The 18,854-nt window shown below is 40.3% G+C and overlaps 1 protein-coding gene across 1 annotated transcript in view; it reads right to left on the reverse strand.

Annotated features, from left to right (window-relative positions):
- Positions 1–18,854, reverse strand: part of LOC122791453 (mucin-6-like) — a 1,454,314-nt gene that overhangs the window by 218,963 nt on the left and 1,216,497 nt on the right. Inside the window, exon 22 of the mRNA XM_044059198.1 lies at positions 6,628–6,738. Within this exon, the coding sequence (XP_043915133.1) occupies positions 6,628–6,738 (111 nt within the window). The remainder of the gene's footprint in view (positions 1–6,627; positions 6,739–18,854) is intronic.

An 18,854-nucleotide genomic window follows, 5' to 3' on the forward strand; every position in this document is an offset into this window, starting at 1 on the left:
TGAAATGGCAGACTGCTTGTGTGATGTAAAATACTGGGGGGGGGGGTTAATTTCCACAGGCTTGAGTTTCAGCTAGGTACAGCAAACTCAGAAAAATACAGTGGCCAAGCAGAGAAAGCAAAAAGCAATGCAGACTATAAAAATGCCTTAAAGTAGTAGCTTTAGCTTTAACTTCAGATAAAGACCAAAAGCACACAAAACTGATTTAAATCATATACGATCAATTATAAATGTACTTAAAATGTACTTCTCTGAATGCAAAACTGTAGTCCAAATGCTTTTATCAAGTTTGCACCTGTCTTAAGATGTTTCTCTTGACCAATTCCATAAAAGGAAGAAACAATATTGCCTTGTCCAAAGGGATTCACCAGAAAGATATTTTGGAGCGTCTTTCTGAATATTCAGAAATTAACTCGATATCTGTTGAAACTGTGGGCAGCATAAAGAAAGTTCCCATGAAAGGTGATATAAAGGTATGTATTGTCTGTTTTGAAAGAACATTAACAGATCGGCTTGAGGAGTTCCCCAGAAATCGATCAATACCTAGAAGACTTACTCATATCGACTATCACTGTGAGGGTACTCAGTTAGTCTGCCACTATAAGTTGCTCTAATGAAAACTAAGGTGTCTGAAGAGTTTAGGAATGCTAAAGAGCTAACTCCCAAATAGTCATTGACAGCCTGAATATGGCTACGTCATTTTGCCCCTGGCTAGTTGATATACCACAACTCTGTGGTGTTGTACAACTATTTATAAAAATAATGTGCTTTGGTCTGCCAGAGAAAGGTACAAACCTTGCACCATTACCGTCACAAGAACTGGTCTCCAAGGAACTCTGAGAGACCTTGAGACACAGACTGACCTTGAGATACAGGAAAAACAAAAGGATACTATTAAGAAGGTACACGAGAAGTTCCAACCACTGCAGTTCCATTCTATCAAGCCCAAGAGAAATAACAACTAGACAAGATGGGTTGCCAACTGGCTCACTGACAGAACCCACACTGTGAAAGTAGCAGACTCCAAATCCGACTTCAGACCAGTGACAAGTGGAGTACCACAGGGTTCAGTCCTGGATCCTCTCTTGTTTGGTATCTACTTTTCTGAAGTACGGGCTAACACAGAAGGACTTTGGCTAATGAAGTTTGTAGATGACTGCAAACTTGGAGCCATAATCGAAACTCCAAACAATGTGGACATCCTACAAAAGGGCCTCACGGAGACAGATGCCTGGTGTCAAAGCCATGGCTTCAAGCTCAATGTCAAAAAGTGTAATTTCATTCCTTCTGGTAAAAACTCTGTACCCATGACCAACCACATAAGTGGTAGTCTACTTAACACTGAAAGTGCGATAAGAGACCTGGGGACATAGATGGACAGTAGTTTCTCCTTTGTTAATCATATCGCCACAGTAAGAAAATCCTTCTAAGTGGAACACCTCATCACAAAAGGTTTCTCATCCAGGAAAAAAAGAGGTAATTGCTCCTCTCTACTCCTCACTCATTAGACTCATTATAGAATATAATGCCCCTTTTAGTATGTACCTCACAAGACATCTACAACAACTGGAAAGGCAGCAGAAATACCTCACAAAGAGGATTACCAGCCTCAAACGGATGCACTACGCAAACCGTCTAAAAAACTCCAGCTTTACTCCGTCACATATCGCCTACTCAGTGGCGATCTCTGCCTAACATACAAACCTATGTCAAACCCAGAGCTGTTGGATATGCTCCACTTAAAGAAATCCCAATCCCTCCAAGCTACACGCTCTAGGGACCTAAACCTTGTCACTACAATAAACAGAACATACTGGAGGGATAGATTCCTGTCCCAGAGACTTCCCATACTCTGAAACAAACTATCTATCTATATCAAACAAAGCTCCTCATTAGCACTCTTCATGAAAAATCTTGATGATTGGATGGGAGATAAGAAATTCACCCTGGGGATCACTTCTGTGGCTCTCGACAGGGGCACAAGAAAATAATTTTCTTGGGTGGTGAAAGCCTACCTTTTTGGCTAGGCTTATATAGGCCCTAGGACCAATAGCCTAGTACCTACCTATGAACCTATGAGTGTGTTTTCATTCTGGTTACTAGTTTTTAAAATCCCACCTGCAACCCCCATAAATAAAATTAGGTTGACAGCAGAAATAAGTTGTTACATAGTTTACATAAGTAATCTTTACCCTATAAAAATAGGAGCCATATAATACATTATGCAACAAATCTTAGTAGTTAAAGTGTTTTGACTGACTGACATAATGGCAGATAAGTTGTCACTGCATGCACACTGAACACATGTACCCCAGTAAATGGAGAAGCAGTCCATTAAAATCCTGTCTGCAACTCCCCATAAATAAAATTAGGTTGACAGCAGAAATGGTAGGCAAGTTGTCACATTGTGAACACAAGCAGTACACACCCTGTAAATATATGAGCTGTACTTAGGATAATGTCAGATCACTTTAGATGAAAAAAGTTTGTCTGACAATGGCAGATACGTTGTCACTATGTGCCCACTCAATACAGATAACCCTGTAATGCACGGTCAGTGTATTTAAATCCAGTCAACAAAGCAAATAAGTAAAAACTTAAGCTGACATGGAAAAATGGCAGGCATCTTCTCACATCATAAACCCAAGCAGTACATACTCAGTAAATGCAAAGTTAGTACACCAAAACATGTCTGTACCCTTCTGAAGTAAATATAGTCTGACAGGGAAATATCAGGTAAGCTATCACGTCATGCACGCAAGCAGTACATGTCACATAAAAGAGAATCATTAAGCTGACAGAATGTCTAAGTGTCCTAGATTTAAAAATAAATGTTGTTTGACATGTAAAAATGGCAGGTAAGTAGTCAAAATGTGTGCACAAGCAGTACATATTCAGGCCAAGTTTGTGCCATAACAAAGAATGCTGCCAGTACTTCACCACAGTAGCGACTAGTCTGACAGGCAAAACATTGTGAGGCAAGTTTATACGGAGTTAACAAAAGCACTACATATAGATATAATGTCCATGCAAAGAAAAACAGTAGCCCACACAAAACAGTCTGCATAAGCAGTACATTTTTTTTTGTCAAATAAGCCCCAGCATAATGGTCCTAGACAGAAAACCAAATAGAAGAACAGAAATTCAAGTCTTTTTAAGGTGCTAAGACCTCTGAAAATAATAAAAGTAAAAACACTTTTATTATCTAAATAAATAAACCCAGACACACACACACACACACAGGTGTGTGTGTGTGTGTGTGTGTGTGTGTGTGTGTGTGTGTGTGTGTGTGTGTGTGTGTGTGTGTGTGTGTGTATACGGGTCTACTTTAAATAAGAACACAGACTATTCACACCAGTTAAGTAACCTTGTGCGTGTGTGTGTATAAAATAACACATCTGAGAAAAAGTTAAGTCCCATAGGGAGTTCTCAACTCTTATCTTAGTTAAATCTCTCTTTGTTTTTAAATAAAAAGAGCAAATCTACACAACAGCAAATAATAAATTCCCCAAAGTGGAGTTATCTGCCAGATAAAAAAAAAAAAACTAAGACCAAGCTACCGCCCTTGTGGAACCTCTTGGAGCTGCTTTTTCGTGAGGTGGCAAGAAAGTAGTGATGATATTCCCCTTTGCTGATTTTCTCTCTTCAGGGCTGGCCAATCAGTCAGCAGAGTGGATCAGAGGAAAGGATCCAGACCTTTTGGAAGCTTGTAGGCTGCAGTGTGTCGGACAAGATACAATCCATATGCTACTGCAGCAATGAGAATGATGAGCATGTGATAAGTTATCTTAATGGAGTTATGACCACTCCATCAAGAGGCCAGGTTACGCTCAACCACTTTCCTATGTCACTCTAGGATTTTCTAACTTCCTTACAAAGTCATAATTGGAATCCCAGGGAGCAGAAAAAGTCCCAGATTCAGCAAGAGATTACATAATGTAAGACACACAAAAAGATATTTAAATATAGGTTGCAGCCATTAGATGCATTAATATTAATGACAGCAAATCTCTGTAAGTTCATCTGTCATAAACAGTTCAATTCCAGGCATTTGATGGTTAAATATATTTCTGACAACACAATATTTTAAGAAGCTTTGCATAATATTAGTTCAAAATAGTGTCTCGGTCTTGACTGCTGAAAAGATTCTTATCTCTGCTGTCCCTGTATGGTATTAACAAAGACAGTGCATTCAAAACTCAAATGGCATTTGCAACTAATGGAAAGATGTGACAGATGGCAGCTGTTTGCAAAGAGCATATGTAAGCAGGATATGCCTCAGTACAAACTACTTTACACTTAGTAACACCTGGCATCTCAGAGTTTGGTTGAAAAAATGAATATGGCTTAATACTGCAGGCTTAGATTTCAAGATACCCACTTAGGTGTTCTTGCACCAACAGCACTGGCAATACTTTGGGGCTGTAGCTGAGGATGTCTAGTGCAAATATAGAATGTTTTGGGCTGTGGTTCATGTTTGCATTAAGCATCTGCAGTTCTGAGTATATGTTAAGCTTCTTTGCAACTGACATCACTGCCATGCAGTTTTACTGTGACAATGGCTCTCCGAACTGGAGAAGTTGGGGTGGGGGGTTCAGTGTGCTTAACTTACAGCTCACAAAAATTGCTTATTAATTATTCATGTGGGTGCTGTTCAGTGCCCTGTCAATAAAGTAAAAATTCATAGTCATCTTTAGTTAAGCATCTTAGTGCAACCTAAAGCCAAGCTGCTCAGTTATAAACCTCAGCTACATTATCATTATTTGGCACTGTTTAAAGAGTGGGGGAAATAAAGAGTACCCCAGCAAGATGTATGCAGTTCATGTTAGTCTGGCAATAGACATAAACATATCCATGGATTGAGCTCCAATATGCTATAGCTGAACCCAGACACTGTATAATAAATGAAAAGAGAATACATATGAGCATTAAATGACAGCCTGCAAAGAACTAGTAACATTCCAGCCAAAGTCAGACTAGTTACTGCTCAAATGTATCCAGCAATGCTATTAGGCTAAAAGAGTTGTGATCTCAACACTGGAAGCACTCAAATTAATTTACAGGATCACCCAAAGACAGCAGATGACCAACACTCTTCAGTAACAGAACCATGGTGGAACCTGCATAACACGTCCAGTACAAAGCAGCCAGAAAGGCTCAGGATGCAGCCAAATGTAATGTAGCAGGGTAAGGAAAAATGAAGCCATGTTACAAGTGATACCAGGTCAAAGAAGTGTTAAAGCCAGGAAGTTCCTTGAATTTTTAAACACAAGATTACCAGTACTAGTCAAGCTGTGAACCTGCACTCGAATGACAAATACATGTAACCAGAGACAGGCTGTGCTATGGGGAGAATTGCAGGCAGTGGAATATGCAAATACATAAACAAGCTTTGTCTTTGATCATGGATAAAATATCAGTAGAGCAACCACATGAAAAATGGTCAAATATCAAATAAAAGCAAGATAATTAAACTGGATATGAGGGGGAAAAGCAATTTAAAAGTAGAAAATGCAGATGTGAACAGTTACTACACTGCTCTGCATTATGAGACATATGGGTGGATAGATAGATAGATAGATAGATAGATAGATAGATAGATAGATAGATAGATACATAGATAGATAGATAGATAGAGATAGTTCCCTAAAATGTGTTCAAATTTATTTTAGCACAGGAAAAAAATAATTTTGCCTGCTAAGAAAAAGTCAAGTTTCCTCAAATTGGTGAAGACCTGAAACATGGCAAGCTCCACAAATATTTATATATTACAAAACTCCTAAAATGCATCCAGTTTTTCTGAAGTTGACTACTCATGAGTGATGTAATTAGTAGGATCTGAAAAAGATGAGTAAACCAAACCTTGCACACATTTTATTGAAAAAATACCAGCATTACACGTTGCCCCCTACCCCCCCAAAAAAAGACCAGTGTACTACATTTTTGTCAGGATGAAGCCACCTTGCATGATGACCCTGATGGGGTTATAGCCACAACTGCTTAAGTACTCCTTAATCTGGCATATCTCGGAAACAGGAAAATATTTGGGTTTTCTTGCATAATCTACATCGTTTACAGTTTCTGGCAGGTGAACTGAGATAGCAGCTGATTTTCAGTGGCATACACTAAATAGACCATGGTTTTCTGAATTATGTTATAATTAATTGCCATACTTGTAATAATTTTCTGTTGTTAGAAAACAAATTACAAGTTAATTATGAAGCAGCCATATAATTTACATTAAAAGTTAATTTTATGATCTAGTATACTACTCTGCTCACTAGCATATCAATCAAAAATGCAACTAAATCACACATTCACATTTTTTATTACACATGAGGCTAGTAACGTAATGCTTACTATTTGAAATATACATTATTATACTTTAGTACTTCAGAAGAACTGCCAGAGATAAGTATGACTCTAGCAAGGAATAATTTGCTATTCTAAAACAATTTTGTCCCACATCAACAACAAATTCTTGTGACTGTTTGGCAGTCGACAGGCATCCTCTGCACTACTAAGATCTAATAAACATACCTTAAAACAAATGTACAGGATAACTTATCACTATAGTATCATATGTATTAATTCAGAATGCTGTTTTAGAAATTCATTTTCACATACCTTAGTATACACATTGACGGTTCTGGAACAAGCTGTTCCACTTTTGCTGCAGATTATTCTATCAACTGTAATCCTGAACAAAAAATTTGTACTGCTATCGCCAAATGAACCCTGTTCAAAAAAAAATAAGAATAAATGGAATACTGTGGTACTCTATCATATTCATAACACTTTAATGGATATCAGCTCTACAATGTATTTTTTTTAATAGACACCCATTGCCACACACTCCCTTCATAAATCAAAATACAATTACATCAGATATGGGTTATCAAAAGATAATTACAGCTACAATAATAAAAACATTAAACAATGAAACTGAAGAAACTGAGATCACAAAATCACAAATAGAAAATTAAAAAAAAAAAAACAAAAAAAAGAGCTTTGGGCATTTTCCTAACAGAATTATCTTACTGCCTGTAATATTTAGGTGGGAGAACCCAAGGTGGAGTCAGGGGATGTTTAATCTTGGAGAAATACTTTTTCACATACTCCGTATTTTGTGGTTGTTGTTGTTTAAACAACCAAATTTTACTACAATATTTAAAAAAGTACAGTTTTGTACCTACCATAAATGTAGATGTTCGAGGATTCCATTGCTGCAGTCCTTACTATTGGGTATAGTCCGCATCCAGTCGGCCCGAATACCAGAGTATAAGGCTGGCGTCGGTCAGGCGCGTAGACTGGCGTCAGTGCGTCAGGGTACTAATCGCATGACCGGCGTCATATCCTCAGTCTTTTCTTGCCCCAGATGTCAGAAGACCCTAAAAAGACAAGGCCCAAAATACCTGCACCAAAACATGAACAATATATACAAAAATATAAGCAGGAAACTCACCTACACAACCACCCCTAAACACAGAGGGAAGGAGGGAGGGTAAATTGGACTGCAGCAATGGAATCCTCGAACATCTACATTTATGGTAGGTACAAAACTGTACTATGTTCTTCGTTTCCATTGCTGCAGTCCTTACTAATGGTAGAATCCCAAAGCAGAGGTAAGGAGGCTGGCAAATCATAAAGAAGCAGGAGCTGACAACATGCCTTGCAAAACAGCTGTGGCAAAACCAGCCCTAGACTTAGAGTAGATAGGAAGGTGATAATGCTTAGAGAAAGTATGCACTGAACTCCAAGTAGCTGCTTCCAAAATATCCTTAGTTGCCACCCCGTAGAAATGCTGTTGAAGTGGCAGTAGCCCTAGTGGAATGAGGCCTAATCCCAGCTGGAACCTCCTTGCCATGATGGGAATAACAAAATGCAATGCAAAAGCCAATCCACCTAGAAATAGTTTGTTTTGACACAGGCTTGCCCTGAACTCAAAGCAAAAGAAACAAACAACTGCTGAGACTGCCTAAAATCCTTAGTCCTGCTTAAGTAATAGCAATTGCCTGTGTACATCTAAAGTATGCAAAATCTTTTCCCCTTTATTTTGGGGGTCTGCATAAAAGTAGGCAAATGAATAGTTTGGTTTAAAGCCACACTAGAAACCACCTTAGGCATAAAGGAAGGATTAGTGCGTAATGATACCCTATCCTTATGGAAAATCAAAAGGGCTCGACTGCCATAAGGGCCTGCAACTCAGACACCCTTCTTGCAGAAGTAATAGCCAACAAAAAAGCAGTCTTCCATGACAAATATTTCAATTCAGCAGTAGCCGCAGGCTCAAAAGGTTGTAGAGTAAGTTTTTCCAACACAAAATTGAGATCCCAAGCAGGAGTAGGAGCTCTACGTGGGGGTCTTATATTTTTTGCCCCTCTAAGAAACTGCTTGAACAAAGGATGCGAAAACAATGGTGGGTCACAATCATAGTGAGCTGAAATTGCTGCAGCATGAATCTTAATGGAAGAGAAGGACAGACCCTTGTCCAGTAACTCAGTAAGATATTGAAGAGCCATACTCAAATTAGGCTCAGAAATCTCCAAATTCTTTGCTTTACTCCAAAATAAAAATCTCTTCCATTTTGCTGCGTACACTTTCCTTGTACTAGGTCTCCTAGCTTCCCTAATCACATTTAAAACTTGTTGAGGAAGTTGAGACCTGCTGTGTTTCAATACAGAATATGCCAGGCTGTCAGATGAAGAGAGTGAAGCTTGACATTGAGCAGATGACCGTCCTGCTGGGATAACAGATGTGGAATCAAAGGTTAAGGCCATAGAGGCTTCTTTACCAGACTCCGTAGTAGAGGGTACCAGTGTTGCCAAGGCCAATCTGGAGCTATCAAAATCATCCTTGGCCTGTCCTGTCTGACCTTTAACAGTACCTTTGGAAGAAGAGGCAGAGGTGGAAAGGCATACACATGAAGGTTTGTCCAACTGAAAGACAGAGCATCCACTTTCCAAGCTGTGTGATGAAACCCCTTTGTGCAAAACTGTGGCAGCTGGTGGTTTAGTGGAGAAGCGAACAGATCTATGTCTGGAGTTCCCCATGACACTGTCAATTTCTGAAATACATGAAGATCCAGTTTCCACTTGTGGGGATCCATGATTTGTCTGCTTAACACATCTGCTAAGGAGTTCTGTGCTCCTGGCAGAAACCTTGCCTGAAGAGTTAGGTGCAAGCGTAGCGCAGTCTCCCATAAAATCATTGCTTGCCTGCATAGAGGATAAGAATGTGTTCCCCTTGTTTGTTGAAGTACCACATGACAGTTGTGTTGTCTGTTAGAATCAACACCTGCCCTGGAAGAAGTAACTCCTTGAAAGCCAGCAATGCGAACTGGACTGCTAACATCTCCTTCATGTTGATATGTAGATGCTGTAGTCTGGCAGGCCACTTGTCTTGTATCCACTTTCCATTTAGATGAGCTCCCCAAGCAATGTCTGAGGCATCTGTCGGTAAAATCTGACTCGCCTCTGGCGGGTCACAGAGAGTCCCTTGTTTAGGTGACATTCCTGAGCCCACCACAAAAATTCTGTTTGAAGGCAAGGTATTATTTGAATGACAGTGTCTAAATCCTGGCAGTGCTGTGTCCATACATTTTGAGATACCATTGTAACTTCCTCATATGCAGTTTGGCATTGGGAAGCACCAGAATACAAGATGCCATGAACCCTAATGCTTGAAGGACTGTCTCTGCAGTCAGCACGGACTGATGAGATAGTTGATGGAAGTAAAGTGATAGACTCTTTTGTTTGTCCGGGGTTAAAAAGGCCATCTGGGCTGCTGTATTCAGTCTCACACCCAGAAAGCACATGTCTTGAGAGGGTACTAGACTGGACTTTATTTCGTTCACAGAATACCCTAGGCATCTTAGCACTGCTATAAGATATTCCAGATGCTGTAGAAGGTCTTCCTTTTCTTGAGCCAGAATCAGGCAGTCGTCTAAATAAGGATAGATTTGAAGTCCTTGTAGCCTGAAGTAAGCTATCACTGGAGCCAGAACCTTTGTGAATACTCTGGGCGCAGTAGATAAGCCAAAGGGCAATGCAGAGAACTGATAATGAGAATCTCCAGCTCGAAACCGCAGATACTTCCTGTAACTTAGCCTGATAGGCACATGAAGGTAAGCTTCCTTGAGATCTAAAGTTACCATCCAGTGATCTTTGCCCAGCAGAGGTAAAAGCTGTTGTAACGTCAACATCTTGAACTTGGGAATGTTCAGATAAGTGTTGAGGAGAGATAAATCCAAAAGCAGTCTCCACATGTTCCCCTTCTTTGGTACTAGGAACATGCGAGAATAAAATCCTAGGCCCCTTTCCGATACAGGGACTGGCTGAATGATGTCCAACACCCATCTGTCTTGAGTAATTAAATCCCAATTTTCTTTGAAAAGAGACAGTCGTCCTTCCAAAGGAGCTGCCAGACGAGAATCTACTGGCAGCTGAAAAGGCAGGTCATTTGGTCTGTTTACGAAAGGACTGACCCCTGCCCTCACCAGAAATCTGAGCAGGTGAACTCCCTGTTCTAGGCCTAAAAGAACCTTGAGCCCTGCCCCTACCACGTCTAGACCTACCCCTAGACTGGGAATCATAAGCAGGATATGTCCACCCCTTAGCAGGCCAATTTCTACTAAACTTGGTGGCTGTACCTGCAAAAATCTTTAACAGTTTGCATAGACTTAGCTTTGTCCTCCATTTTCTTTAAAACTGCTTCCACAGGTGAATCAAACAACACATCAGACTGTAAAGGAGCATCCAAAATCCTTGTCTTAACATGCTCAGCCAAATTTTGATCCCTCAACCAGGCATGCCTGCGAAGAACAGAACTAGTGGCAGCCACCCTCGAGGAGGCCTGCACAGCATCAAAACCACATTGCAAAGAATGCTTGCCCACTTGTTCAGACACATAAACTAAATCCAGCAAGTCTTTACAATCAATACCTTCCGCCAAAGCATCCACCTTAGATTTCAATTGTGAAAGGAGATAATTTTGATATTTCAGCATGTGAAACTGACAATTCAACGCTCTCATGGCTAGAGTGGAAGAAGTATACACTTCCTTACCCCACCTATCTAACGCCCTTGCCTCTTTGTCAGTGGGAACAGGATTTTTAACCACAGAGGCCTTAACACCTTTAGGCCCCTGAGAAACAGTTTCTGGGTCCGCCCTAGGACTCTTAAACAAATACTTATGAGCTTCGGCACCCTATAGTACCTATCAGGTTTAACAGGAGCAGGAGGCAAAGAATCAGGGTTCAGGGAAGCCTCTGCAAAACATCTTCCACCACATTCAACACAGTAGGTATAGCTAAGGGCCTATTCTGGGCTAAAAACAAGAACTTAGTAAGCCCCTTCCTGAAATCAGAGTAATCCTGGCCTTCCCATTTAAAGTGCTCCCTCATGGAATGCAGAGTCTCTGAAAATGAAAAATCCTCAGGAGGAGAAGCCGAAGGAGTGGCATCATCCACATCAGAATCAGAATAATGAGGATACTCCTGCAAATCTTCCGCAGAAGACTCAGAAGCCCTGAACCCTGTTCAAAACTGTCAAACTCTGGTTCCACTCTAGGCCTCTTATCAGGAGGGCCCATAGAACCTCTAATCATAGTAATCAAATCTTCTGCCATTTTAAGCATATGTTTCTTAGGTACAGAACCGAAAGGCTAGGAGAAGCCCTACTGAAGCTGAAGTTGGCCTACCTCTAAAAGAAGTTTTGGCAACAGAAGGAGAGGCTCTAACTACTTTGGGAAGAGAGGGAAGAATAGTTACCTGAGAAGCCCCCTCAGCCTGGCCTGCCTCCTGAGAGGGTACATCCTGTAACAGTAAAGTTTCTGCCTGAGACTCCATAGAAACTCCTGGCAAAACCTCTGACTCCACTGAGCCACCTAAAGAACCGGCGTCCGGGACTGCGGTTCATCAACCCTAGGCTTCGCTGTTTTGTCCTTGCGCTTCTTGGGCGAAGCGGCCGGAGCATCCGGCGGCATTTTATAATTACAGCGCTTCCCAAACACTAATCTGGCACAGTCTAACCTCCTCTTAATAGTGCGTTTGTTAAACCTAGCACAAGGCGGCAACCAAGAGCGTGGTGGACAGGCCCTAAACAAGGTATACACAATGTATGGTAATCCCTATGAGGTATTTGTTTCCCACAAGAAATACAGTTATTCACTTTTCTGACATCGGTTAAATACTGAGGCAAGAAAAACCAAAATGTTCCCCAGCGAGTACTTAACCAACTCTGATTCGGTCTGAAACTCCGGTTTGAAATATTTCAGAACGCCAACCTGCACTCGCAAAACTGCTTCTGCATCGGACCAGCGGCAAAAAGACTGGGGATATGGCGCGGTCATGCGCATTAGTACCCTGACGTACTGACGTCAGTCTAATGCGCCCTGACCGACGTCAGCCTTATACTCTGGTATTCGGGCCGACTGGATGCGGACTATACCCAATAGTAAGGACTGCAGCAATGGAAAACGAAGAACATCAGCACAACATGCATAATATAAACAACATAAATATAAAAAAGTACAGTCATGCAAGTAAACTTGCCGTAACAGCAGCTGTTCAAATAGATCACTTTTGCAATAGCCTAAACTATATAGAGCATATCCCATCAAGGACCAGATGTCTGGCCAGCATCTGAAGTTATAAGGTACATTTCACATGCCTGTATGAAGTCAGAGCTCAATGGTGAATAAGTGGTAAAGAATGGGCAAAAAGGGGAAAAAAACAGAGCTTTACTGTCTCAGAAACAAGGGAGACTAAAAAAATACACGAGAGAAGAGGGGATGCTGTCTTCATCATTATATCACCTTTCCAGTAGCCTAAGCTACATGGGATGAATACAAAAGCTTAGAAAGAAAGGGAGGAGGAAGAAGAATCATTGGCTAGGGGAATGGTTCTAAGAAACGTTGCCCCAGCCCTAGAGAAAGCTGCAACTTTGTAGTGCTTGATAGAAGCATGAAGAGAAGACAAGGTTGCTGCCTGTAGAATATTTCTAGTGTCCATTCCTTTTAAAAAGTAGCAGAAGTAGCCACAGTTCTCTGACGTTGCTTGGGAGCATCTTCCACGATATGAATAACAGAAATGAATGGCACTGACAACCATTTGGAAATGGTCTGTTTGGATTCTGATTATTCCTTTATCTTACCTTCATAAGAAGCAATTGATTAGCATTTCTGAAGTCCTTTGTCCTGTCAGTGTAATATCTTAGTTGTCTGTGGGCATCCAGAGTGTGCAGAATTTTCTCTCCCTTTTGATTCTGGAAAGAATACAGGGAGATAAAAAAAATAATTCAGAGTAAACTCTGACACCATGTTCGGCATAAAAGAAGGATTGGTCCTCAAAGAAACTCCATCTTTATGAGAGAGGAGATAAGGTTGAGTCACCATATGACTTTATAACTCAGATACTCTTCTTGTAGAAGTCAGACGGATTATTAACTCTGTTTACCAAAATAAAATAATATGTAAGTGGATAATAACTAGAAAAATTATGGCACCAAATATCTTTTCCGCTTAGACATATATGATTTTCTAGTTGCAGGTTTCTTAGTCTCCTTTAGTATCTGGTGCATATCCTCAGAGAATAGGTGTCTAAAAGGTATTTGAATGCTGTCGTTCAGGCTGTGAGTTGAAGAATTTGAAGATTGGTGCGGATCAGAGAGCTCCTGTCTTATGTGACTAAGTCCATTCTGTGAGAAAGCTTGTGGTAATTGACCTTGGCCATTTTCAAAAGAAGGGAGATCTGCTGTTGTCTGGGCTAAAAGGGAGTTATCAGTACTGTTTTTGGAAAGTACTTTTTGGATCTTTAAAAAAAACTCTGGTTATCAGAGGAAAGGATGAAAAAACAAATAAGGACATCACCATCCATCGGAATGGAAAAGTATCTATCTTTTAGTACTTTCCGCAAGGTGTCATGAAGCAAATGTGTTTAACTATCTACTATAAATGGAGGCAAACAGATCTACTTGAGGAGTTCCCCAGAGGCAAATGATTTCCCAGATGACCCAGGTGGGATTCTGTACTGGTCCTGCTCAACTTGTCTAACACAACATTCTGCTATAATGGAATGTATGTAGCCTGAAGGGAAAGGCTGAGTGGGGATAATATCTGGATCCTCCATTTGTTCATGTACCACATGACTGTGGTGTTGTCTATGAAAGCTCTCAGAGGTTGTAGACTCCAGAGATTACTTAGTGATTGGAAAGCATTTATGTTTATGGGCTTGTTTTAGTCCTAATGGTTCCAAACTTGAACTTGCAACCCTTTGGAAACAGCTCCCCAAGCAAAATCTGGTGCATCGGTGTTTAGAGATTGAGTAGGGACTGAAGAAAACTAAGGGAGTCCTGTACTGAAGGATAACTGATTCAACCACCAGTGAATTTCCATCTTAACAAAACTCAGCACCAGATTCTGAAAGGAGAGGACAGTGCTAGTGTTTGGTCCAGACTAATCTAAGAAACCACTGAAGTTTCTTTTTTCATATGTATTCTGGCAAGAGCAATCTATGAATGTTTTAGAGGATTGCCAGGGTAAGGAAAGGAAGATGACTGATGGAAGGCATAATCAATCTGCATTTTTTGGATTGTCCCTTTCTTTTTGAAACCTCCCTGCCACTGCTTTTTGAAAGTTTTTTGCCTGTCTTTTGATGTGTTATGTGAATTGTTTCCTATATAAGGGCCCTGGGCTAGAGAGAAAGTTTATATATATATATATATATATATATATATATATATATATATATATATATATATATATATACACACACATATACATATTATATGTGGGTTCCTATTACATGATCGAATGCTAGACGCTAGAAATAGCGAATGCCCATTTCACAAACCTAAATGCACGAAACCACAGAATATTGAAGGAACGGATCAGTGAATTTTTTTCACAGTGAAAAAAATTTGCTGGGCTGTTCTCTGGACTTTGTTGTTTTCTTCACTGTGGTGCAATCTCGGAGTTGGTATATTTATTGGTGGGGGCGGTGTGGGAGTGAAGCCCCCACTTTATGTTGCCTGTACATTTTTTTTTGGACTGATCTGTCCCTTTGAAATTGTGGTTTCATGCATTTGGGTTCGATAATAGATCATTCGCTATTTCTAGCGTTCGATCATATAATATGAACCCATTATATGTGTATAAATTCGGCCTAATGCTCAGCTCTTCCTCTTCTTCCATGCTAGCTTCATTTTCTTGTTCTTCTGTCACATCTCACTCCTTCATAATCTACAAGATCCTAATGTCTCTTGTAACTCCTTCTTTCTATACCATATCCTTAAGGTACTGCTCAGTCTGTAATGCTTCAATTCTTATTAACTCTCACTGTCTCTCTTTATCACTAACTCTTCTGCTGTTATTTTCCTAAATGAAACCATCACTTTATTTTTCATGTACTATAACAACTGATGTCATACATTGTACTACTAACATACTACTTTTGTATACTTTATCTACTCATAGGCTATGTATATGTTGTTAGACTGACTAAAGTTGTCTATAATGATAAAATGCTATGGAATTGTCCAGATGTGTACTATATCTTGTAACCTAGCTTAGGTTCTATCAACTTATTTTTGTACAATATTCCTCATGTCACTTGTATTTTTTTTGGACTATCATGTATTTGTATTGCACTGTATTTGGAGCTTTTTTCCTCAGTCGACCACTGTAAACTTGACTACCCTAGTGTGGATAACCTATCATCCTCCATGCAGTCTACAAGGACATCCTAGCCCAAAGCTCAAATGGGGTAGGTTTAAAATACTCAAAAGTGTTAGCCAAAAGTGTACTATTTAATCATTGCTGTTATCACAAATACTGGCTGCACACCGCACGGGCAACTGTGTTTATATATATAAATATAAATATATACTTCCTCATTCATTTTTATTCACATTTAGTCTGGGGGGAGCTTGCGCTTCCACATTTTGGCCACTAGATAGTAGCATTTACTAATCTAAGTAACTCCCGATAGATGGTACTCAATTTGAAATAACAGCTAAAAGCTTAGTGAATGGAAAATCTCTCTGCCACTCGTCTCACCTATTGAGCAAATGCAAAATAAGCCTGTCCAAGCAGGGAACTCTATCCCCAAAGTTAACTGTTCACACCAAAAACAAAACAAAAAGGCTAGTTCTTTAGTGAAGACTATATAAATGTACTGTATTGATCTGGTTAATTTCAAGAAGTGCTGCTCCTGATTGTTTTCTTCCACAACCCTGGCCTTCCACAGACCAGTGGGTCCCCGCTCCATTCTCCCTCGGGCTCACTACACTCCCCTACCCTACCCACACTGCCACCCACTCCCATTTCAATTACACTTATACCTAACCAAGCCACACCCACCCACACTCCTCCAATCCATCTCCACCCATCCACACCACACCTTAACATCCATCTCACCTACTCTACACACTCAGCCTACTCTACTCTTCTACATGACTCCTACCTGACAGCCTACTCTACTCTTCTACATGACTCCTACCTGACAGCTATAGTTTCTATACTCCTAACCTCTTCCTTAGTCTATTATCACCTTCCACTTCTACTTTCCTATATCTAACCACCATACCCCTTTCTTCACTTATTTTACCATACACTCCTACTTCTACATCTGACCTAATACCTACTCACATTTTGTTTTCCCAGAAACTTTCCATATCTAAGCAGGGAACACCATTCCTCTCAAGCATGCCCTCATTGCACAACATCCTTTTCCTTTTATTCTCCATATACCTCTCTCTCTTTCTATAACTCCCATCACTTCAACCAACATTTATACCCCCCATACTTACATCAACATCTGCCTACATTCCCATCTTCTACAGCTACTCAACAATCTGCTCTAGTCTATATGACTCTAATATTATTCTACAAAGGAGACCAACAATCCCCTCCACACAATACAGACTTCCTAGGGACCTTGTACAAAACCATGTCAAAGATCCAAAAAGGAAGCTCTATCCAAAGATACCTCCTAGTTATCCTAACCTAGTCCAGTGTGGTGACATCTACCCTAACCGTGGTCTTTCTCCTCATAACGCCCCTAACTCAACAAGATCCCTTAATTTCACTATCAACATTCAAAGTATTAGAAACAAAACACATCTTCTACATACATGGTTAAGTCAATATAAACCTGACTTCTTAGCCATAACTGAGACTTGGCTAAAACCATACATAAAGGATTCCGAATTCCTTCCCACAAACTATTCCTGCCTCAGATCAGACAGACTCCACAAAAAAGGCGGAGGCATCACCTTATTATATCCAAGTACCTTCTCAGTATTTCCATATTCTAAGCCCATTCCCTCCTTCTCTACTGCAGCATTACGTATCACCTATTTTAAACTGAATAACTATAAAAACCTATGCATTATAGTCATATACATTCCCCCAGGCAACAATATTTCCATTTTAGAAGACATCCTTGCCTGAACTACCAATTACATAAAAAATTCAACACTAATCCTAGGCAATGTAAATATTAATTGGTTAGATATCGCCAATAACAATCACTCATTAGACATCAACCTTCACAGCTATACCCAGATTATTCCCGATATCACCAGACCTGACACTAAGAATAACAAAGGTTCAATCTTGGATTGGATCATGGTTTCTGACCCTGATAACATATCCACCTCTGGTACTCTTGCAGACAGTATAAGTGACAACTCTCCAAAATTCCTAATACGCAAGTCTACCACCCTACCTAAGAAACACCAATATAGATACACCCGGAATTTGTCCCAATTCTCCCCAACTACTCTTAATGAAGCTTTGCAAAATACTAACTGGAATCCACTAAAAATCTTTCCCTCTTAATGATGCTATAGAATTTTTTAATACTACATTTTTGACTATCCTGAACTCTCTTGCCCCTCTTTGGTTAAAAGGAGTCAAGACAAAACATGCCAAATGGTTCACTAAGCCAACAAAGCAAATTATGTCCTCTAGGGATAAAGCCTGGAAAGCCTGGCTAAAAAACAAAACTCCTGCTACCCTCATCCAATACAAACATCTTCGCAACCAGGCCAAATTCTGGGGAACAATCCACAATCCATGCCCTGATGCAGAATAAACACCCACTGAATTAGCCTCTCTCTTTAATTCTTATTTCATCAATAGTATTGTTAAATTTACTACCACCATCCCACCCATCAACACTAACCTACCACACCCTGCTATGCCGCTTGCCACATCACCTCTATTACCAACTTTCTTACTGTCCCCCATAACTACCTCCACCATACAACAGCTCCTTCACAAACTAAAACCATGCACCAATGCCCCAGATGACCTACCTACAGAATTCTTACAGCTACCTGCCTTCCTCAGTTGCATACTCCATCAGTATCCTCCTTAACAGGTCCATTCAGGAATCCTGCATACCTGATATCTGAAAAAAGGCATATGTTCTACCACTTCATAAAGGTGGCAACAACTCTGACATTCCCAACTTCCGGCCCATTGCCATTCTGTCTCCCATCTCAAAAATACTAGAGAAGTGCATTCACACTCAACTCCTTAGAAACATGACTACAAACCACCTCCTTTCCCCCACTCAACATGGCTTTAGGCCAGGACATGGCACTAACACTGCTCTCATTTCCTTCCTGGGCACTGTTAATAGAGCCAGGGATGATGGATCCATAGTCACCGCACTCTTCCTGGATCTATCAAAGGCATTCTACACAGTTTCCCACTCCCTTCTGCTTACTAAACTCTCTAACCTACGGACCTCTCCCTCCACCCTTCAGTGGTTTTCCAGCTATCTCAGTCATAGGCAACAAGCTACCATATGGCAATGTTTCTCCTCTCCTTTCAACACCAACACA

This window comes from Protopterus annectens, chromosome 17.part0, assembly GCF_019279795.1.
Source record: "Protopterus annectens isolate FY-2018-M chromosome 17.part0, PAN1.0, whole genome shotgun sequence".
Taxonomy (NCBI): Eukaryota; Metazoa; Chordata; order Ceratodontiformes; family Protopteridae; genus Protopterus; species Protopterus annectens.